This window comes from Phalaenopsis equestris, unplaced genomic scaffold (genome assembly GCF_001263595.1).
Source record: "Phalaenopsis equestris unplaced genomic scaffold, ASM126359v1 Scaffold000057, whole genome shotgun sequence".
Classification (NCBI taxonomy): domain Eukaryota; kingdom Viridiplantae; phylum Streptophyta; class Magnoliopsida; order Asparagales; family Orchidaceae; genus Phalaenopsis; species Phalaenopsis equestris.
The window spans coordinates 381,919-390,067 of NW_018164499.1; the positions used below are offsets into that span (position 1 = coordinate 381,919).

Here is an 8,149-nt window from a genome sequence, read left to right on the forward strand (position 1 = left end):
GATTCTCGGGAAAATCTCGCCGTCGGCGGGGTCGATGGCGCCGTCGGCGCCCTAGTTCAATTCTGCACATTTTGGTTCTTTTTGCTCCAAATTCGCTCATTGTTGCATTTTTTTGCTCCAATGACCCTAATCCATCATTCCTGCGACAAAACATCAAAAATATCTTTCTTTAAAGTGCAATATCATCAAAAACAGTATAAAATAGATATGAAAATCTCAACATATTTTCCTCTGGTCACTGACCAACCTCTATCCACCCCTTCCCGTCACCCTAGAGTGTCTTGTTAGGCTTGGTATCTTCTATTTCCTGTTTTTGAAGAGTCATCGTTGTAGCATATTTGGATTTCAACAATAATATTATATTTTTTTTGTGGTTTGAGTTGACTCTAGTATCATTTTTCTTGCAGAAAGCCAGCAAAAAGAAACATAGCTAAATTCAGTTCATTGTATTATGCGCTGTTCCTCACTCCATAGCACATTACCTAGGCATACAAGTATTTCTCATGGCAATTTAATAAATAATTATAAATAAACCGATATAATGCATAATAGAAGCATTTTATTTGAAGTGTGCTTTAGGAGTTGTTATTCTTTAGCAGCTCAGCTGCACCAGAGTTTTTTTTTATTTTTTGTTTTTTCTTTTGCTTTGACTAGAGAATTCATGCATGCATGAATTCTGTATTACAAGTTCATGTGATCTCTGGAAGATCTTATATAGACTCTTGCAAAAAATAATTGGTTAATCATGCCAGGCATTCAGCTTTTCTTATCCGTACTCGCAGCATTCCATCTCAAATATTTGTAGTTCATCTTTTTTTTTTTTTTGGGTCTGTAATGTTGATCAATTTAGCTGAAATCTTGCTTGTTTTCTTGGTTGGAAACTCTGGATAAAAAATTTTACTTTTTTTTTTTCTTTTGTAATTTTGCAGGAAACCATCTGTGATTGTATGGCTTTCTGCGTTGGCATTTGAATTAGGCAAACAAGGAGCTGAACATAGAGTTCACGGGTTGTTTGAGAAAGCATTGGCGAATGATAAATTGCAGAAGTCAGCACTACTTTGGCGCTGCTATCTAGCTTATGAAACGGACATAGCATGTAATCCTTCTGCAGCCAGGCGTACTTTCTTCAGGGCTATTCACGCATGTCCATGGTAAAATACTTCAAATTAAAGTGAATATTTAATTCGATACTTTCTGTTAACGAATAAAAAAATGCTACGGCACTGTTCCCTTATTGTTATAATTTTATTCTAAGGAATATTCCAGAAAATGTTTGATTGTATGCACAACTGAATATTAATTTTCCACAACTAGAAACACAGTAGCCAAATTGCGATTCGATGTAAACAAATACTAAATCAGTTAGTGAACCAAGAATTTCAGTTTATTAATGGAGAATTTCTATTCTAGCATTAATTGTAGGTGTATAGTCACCTTCATATATGATGTTACAATAACGGGAAAAAAATCAAAGCTGGGTAAGTAGTTTTGTCAACCTAACCTTTGCCAGTAAAACTAGATGCTTGATTTATTTAACAAAACTGCTGAAGGAGAAAAGAATCCCTCATAAACTTATTTGAGAATTATGAAATCTCCCCTCCTGGTTATGCGTTTCCTCTAGTGTCTTGCATGTACAAAACACTTCTAGTTGCAAGTTAGTATTCTCTCACAATGGAACTTGATTCAATCTTATTAGTGGGTATGCTTGGCTTTGTAGTTATTCTCAGTTCTTAAATTTGTTCGTGCAATAGTTGGGCTTTCTTTCATTATTTAACAATAGAAAATGTGTTGGAAGAGCATTAATGTTAAGGAAGATTTACATACATACCACTCGATTCTTATGTATTTAGATATCTGACACCTATACTTCAATTTAAACATTCATAACGGCTCATGAAAAGTTGTATTCTAAATGTCAATTGATGGTATTTTTGATGTGATGTGAAAGATTTGAGTGATATAAATGTAAAAAAGCAAAGTGTTAGACGGGTAAATACATAGAAAATGGGTGGTATGCATGTAAATGCTCCCTATATTAATACTAGAACTTCATCTAGCGTCCTGTTTGCGTCCTATTATTACTGATTGTTATGGCTTTCACTATTCAATCAGGTCAAAAAGGTTATGGCTTGATGGATTTCAGAAATTAAGCTCGGTGATGTCCGCGAAAGAACTATCAGATCTGCAGGAAGTGATGCGTGACAAAGAAATACACCTCAGAACAGACATCTATGAAATCCTGCTTCAAGATGACATGGGGGTATGATGCGAAACTCATCTCAGTAGTTTACGCTGTATAATAATGCTTGGGTGTCCAGCTTTCCATAAAGTAGATAGCAGTGATATTAGTCAGTTGGTCGTGAAAAATTGATACTATATCCAGCTTTTGCCCAAAAGGGTTTCAACCCGACCTTTTTATTATATGGTCCGGCTTATTTTTAGGCTTTTTCACATTCAAAGCAGCAACAGGGTCTCTTGATTTGTGTGTAAAGTTTAAACTTGTACCATATATAATTATTTTGAGTAAACTCTTTCGTGGTATTTTTTTTTTTTGAAATAGTGCATTATTAAACGCTCTTATGTAGAGCCAGGCAGATGAAACTGTGTTACTCTGTCTTTCTTATGTATTATCTTACATAAATTATATTTTAAATACTCAATAAACAACTATATATGTCAATGTGGTAAAATGTACATCAAACTCAGTTTTATTTATATGTGACTCATGTAATAAATCCTCATTTTTTAGATTTGCTGCTTTTATGTTTTATTATTTATTATTTATTTTTATTTTTATTTTTATTTTTGGGGTGGGGGAAGTGTCCTAGTGGCCATTATATTATAAATTAGTGTTCAGAGTGTGCTAAAATTTGAGTATCGGAGAGAGAACTCTCTACTAACTTCTCCGTAGACCCTGCACTTTTTTGGCATTCAAAATTGATTGTTTTCGAATTTTGATGTGTCATTCCATTCAATTTTTTTATGTTACCATTTTTTCACATTTATATCAAGAAATATATATTTTTTAATTTCCACATTTCCTAATTTTATAATATATATACTAGAAATTAGTCATCATTAGTTTCATTCTATTTATTTGCAATTAAATTTTATGAAATCTCATTTATTTTGCTGTTTGTGGTTTTAAAGTTTGTTCCTTATAAATCATTTTACATAATCTTTTATACATGTTATTGTTACATATATGTTTTAAGGCTTAACTTTCCAGTTTTCTAGTATTAACTTCATCTGTTTCAATCCGACCATGTTTAAGCCACCTATACTTATTCTTACCTTTATTAACTTGATAACTGAACCATTTTTTCTAATATAATTATTTTATTGTAATAAACATTTACTCAGCATAAAGTTCTATGCAAAAGTTGAAAGTGCTGTCGCGCTACTTACATCGGTAAATTCTCACTAGTCGTATTTTTTGCAAGATTTTCAGAGCAATTAATTGACAAAAGAACAGCAGCATTTCATTTATCCGACTTGCTTCATTTTATTGCACCTTTTATGAAAAAGGCATGATTTGCTATACTGAGATAAAACTAGTTTTAGGCAGAAAGTTGGCAAGTGATGCTCCATACCTGAAGCAGGCAGTTGGTTAAGTTGAATTGTAAGTACCCATTTACTGCCCTGATCAACTTATTCTTAATTGTAAGTTCTGTTGTTAAAGTTCTGCATTCCATTGTTCCAATAAGTACATTATTGTTTAGAGATAAATATCACCAAATTCTTATATTTACATCTCTAACACCTAAATTATATGTTTTACATTTATACCACCTAAATCAGACATTTTGCATCCAAAATATCATAAAAAAGTGAACTACACCTATTCATGCATATGTGAAATGTAAATACGTAAGAATTAAAGTTTAGGTGAAATAAAATAATTAGTAAAAGATGGTCCAAGACTGCTTAGTAGTTCAGTTATAGGCTTTCTAGCTGATGGTGTAGCCATAAAAGTGCGTCCGCTTTGCTTGGGATTATTAGTGGGAGTACTGCAGCTAGAAGCAGCAAGGAGTGGTTATTGCTCAATTCACGCCATTTCAACAGAAATATACATCAGAGGTGATTGTGACAGATTCAGTATGGTTAGCTTTCATGGCTTTTCATGTGACAGAAATCTAGTTTCTTTCTGTTCATCTTTGCTTCTCTCTCTCTCTCTCTCTCTATCACTTGTATTACTGTTTCTCTCTCTTGATTTCACTACAGGTTGCAACGAAATCTGTGCCTTCCAACTGTGACTGAAACAACTAAAGCACAATTATTTATTTACATATCTAACCCAGAAGCTTTCAAATTTATACCTGCAACACTCAAATCTTTAATATCACATATGAAAATATCACTATTAATTACATTTTTTTTCAAATAAAATGCTTCTTTTCATGTAAAGATTTACTACATTAAGTTGTTAGAAATATAAACATGAGACTTTGTGTTGGATATGCAAATATATAAGAATTGTGTGATATGTATGTAGATTTATCTTTCTTGGAAGGTGCCGAACAAATTCAAAAAGTATACTTGTAAAACTTTAAATCATGTAAGCAGAAATTGAAATAACTTTAAAATAAGAAAATTAAATAATGAGAAAGATGTAAAGAGCCAACAGCCCTATTCTGCCTTCCATGCTTTTACTCCATGGGCAGCCATGTGTGCCTATTGAAATCCTAAAGTGCGCAGCAATGGCAGGCAGCTGCCTTCACTGCAAAATATTCGCACGTTCTGTACTAACGTTCGCCCAAGAAGCACTCATCACAATGAAGCTAATCATGCTCCCATACCCTCTTACGCTATCTTTATTATTATTATTCTTTTCAGCCAACTCTCATGGTGATACAACACTTTACTCATTTATTGTTTCCATTACGATTTTGAAGATTATGTTGAGGGATGAAGAATGAGAGGTTTCAAATTCAATGATTTAATATGATTCAGATAGTATAATAATGATGTAATGATAATAATTTCATTAATGTATAATATTTTTATTGGGGATACCTTATTCTTTGGATATTTTGAATATAATTCTAAATGGAAGTTATGTGTTTTGAAATTTTAATTATACGACTCTTTTTAATCTAATATTTTTTATTTCTAATCATCGAGGTTTAATAAAAATCAAACCGTTTTTAAAAAATTAAAATGAATTTGGACATGAATCGGCCTATTTAGATGATGATTGAATTGCTAGATCTGTCGATTCAATCCGATTTTTAATATTGTGATTCCCATCACTTTTTATTCGGAGTTAGAATTTTATAAAAATAATTTATTATTTGAACGAAATTATTCTAGTTTTACCTAGTCTCAAATATTATGGGTCTTCTCTCATATTTTGTTCCACTACTTCATCAATAGTATATAAAATGGAATAATAATGATCAATATTTTACAAATATAGTTAATTTCTTAAAAATTAAAATTGTAAGAATTGTCAAGAAATTTATAGAAGATAGAGCACTTTGAAGATTAATTTCATATATTAATGTGTGAAATTCAAATTTGTTCGGTAGATTATGCCTAAGGAATAGAACGTGGGACCGAGGGAATAAGAACGTGGGAGGGAGAGAAAGAGAGGGAGAGATGAAAAGAATAAGAGGAAGACTTGCCCCCCTAAGAGGCGAATCAGGGTGCTCACAGGCTCGTTGACCCATTTTATTCCAGAAAAAAAAGAGGTTACATGTGGGAGGAGCCAACAAACCCCTTTACATGAAAAGACCATCATATTTATAGATGATAGGAGGGTCAAAAAGTAAATTATAATATTATCCTTGCTTTTAAAAAGGATAGTATAGGATATAATACTCCTTTGTGTTGGTGTGTTCTAGCGGGTACCTCATAGACTGTTGGATCTGTCATTATAGGTTTTCTGTCAGGGGGAAAAGTCAGGTTTTGGTGGTAGTTCAGAGTAAAAAGCCCTCCATTGAAGGAACTCCGTCAAGGGGAAAAGATTTCTGTCGGCAAAAAGTCCTCTGTTGGAGAAAAAAATGACTGAGGATAGCCAATTCGACTGGAGCAAATTGCATCGAGATCCGTATAGACCATTATTGAGTACACATATTATGTTTATCAATTTTTTTTATTTATTAATAGCGACAACTATGATAAGGACAGAAAATTTTATAAATCAAACAAATCTTGAAAACATAATTTGTTAATAACACTCATTGTTAGGCGCTTTTCCTGCTCGATTCCAGTATCTTTAATGTTATATGTTGGATTTGTCATTATGGAATTTTTATTATCTAGGGAGTCATCAAATTTTGGTAATTTGTTGTAGGAAAAAGTCGGTCGTCTGAGAATAAAATTGCCCATCAGAGTTCTTTGTTTGTTTGTCTGTATTGGGGAAGAGTTCTAGAATTGCTTGCTATGGAGGAGAGTCCTGAAGCTCTCCAGAGTGGTGTCCTGAAGCTCCTGGAGTTATTCACCCCAAAGTGGTGTCCTGAAGTTGCTCGCCTCGGGGTGGAGTTCTGGAGTTGTTCGCCCTGAAGTGGAGTCCTAGAGCCGTTCACCCCAAGGTAGAGTTCTGGAGTTGTTCAACCTGGATTGGAGTCATAGAGCTCTGCATCTCTTACGGAGCTTGTTGCTGTCGAGCGACGAGTTGTTTTACACCCCTTATGGAGCTTGTCGTCGTCGAGTAACAAGTTGTCTTACACCCCTCGTGGTGCTTGTCGCTATCGGGTGTTAAAATATTTGAAAAGCTGAGGAAGATCGTTTCGCACCCCTCACAGAGTTTTTCACTACCGGGTGACGAGTCGTTTTACACCCCTCGTGGAGCTTGTGGCTGCCATGTGCTTAACTTTTTTTCACCCCATGTGAAGCTTGTCGTTGTGTGGTGTTAGTTTTTCTTGCACCCCTTGCATAGCTTGTTGTCGGGTGTTAGATTTTTTTTTGTAACCCTCGTGGAGTTTGTCGTTGTCAGGTGTTAGATTTTCTTTTGTACACCTCGCGGAGCTTGTCACTGCTGAGTATTAGATTTTTGTTGCATATCTAATGGGCGTGTCATTGCCACATTATAAGAGAAGAGGTCTAGACACCAACTACGATCTATATAGTCAACTACTACTGTTACAGTTTTCAACTATGACCTCAGTAGTCAATTGATGCTATGACAGTCACCAACTATGGTTTACATAGCCAAATGACATTATTGCAATCACTAAATACTACTGTTACAACTGCTAACTATGGCCTCTGTGGTCAATAGATGTTAATGCAGTCACTAACTACAACATATATGACCAACTGAAGATATTGTATTCACCAACTATGACCTATGTTGATCACTAATATTGTTGCAACTTCTAATTACAACCTCTATAACAAACTGACGATATTGCAGTCACAAACTACGATCTTTGTGACCAAATGATGATCTTACAGTTTCCAACCACGATCTTTGTGGGAACCTACTGCTTGTGCAACAACAACCAACTAAGGTTTTTGTGTCCTACAAGTATCGTTACAACTTTCAACTGTAGTCTTTGTGGCCGATTGTTGTTATTATAGCCATAGACTACAACCAATGTGATTGACTACATTTATTGATCCCTAATTGTGACTAATATAGTTGAACTGCTATTATACATTTGTAATATTATCATTGAAACTCCATCTTCTGTAATTCATGAGAAGAGTAAACTTATATACTTACAAACAAATAGTGAATTGTTTTGACTGTGTCAGACTTTGTGATCTTTTTCCTTCCTAGGATTTTTCCATGTAAAAAATCTCTGTAACTCCTGCTATTTTCTGTTATATATGTGTGTGTGTTAGATTTGGGTGCGACACAAAAATGTTAAATTATCACATAGAATAAAAAATAAAATTTTAAAATAATTTGAATTCAAACCTTAGTACATTTTTAAATGTATTTAAAATTCTTCTAATTTTAGGTGAATTTTTAGAGCACCGTAACAGTAAAACTTTGTCAGTCCACCGACGACCGGCTGTTGGCTGCTATCATCAACGCCCTCCTGACCGTCGACCACTGCGGCCTCCCCACCCTCCATCCTTTTACATTAATTTCATTTTTCAAAATAAAATAAAAATATAAATGCATCCATTTATTTTATATGTAATTAAACAAATCTAAAATATTTAAATACTTTGAATTTTTCTTATACTAAAT

At 33.8% G+C, this 8,149-nt stretch overlaps 1 protein-coding gene across 2 annotated transcripts in view; it reads left to right on the top strand.

Moving 5' to 3' along the window:
* The window catches only part of LOC110019463 (protein NRDE2 homolog), a 57,741-nt gene extending 55,150 nt beyond the window's left edge, over positions 1 to 2,591 (top strand). For both annotated transcript variants that reach the window (XM_020717126.1, XM_020717127.1), the window contains exons 10-11: positions 930 to 1,151; positions 2,113 to 2,591. In XM_020717126.1, the coding sequence (XP_020572785.1) occupies positions 930 to 1,151; positions 2,113 to 2,266 (376 nt within the window). In that variant the 3' untranslated portion in view covers positions 2,267 to 2,591. The remainder of the gene's footprint in view (positions 1 to 929; positions 1,152 to 2,112) is intronic.
* Positions 2,592 to 8,149: the final 5,558 nt, after the last annotated feature.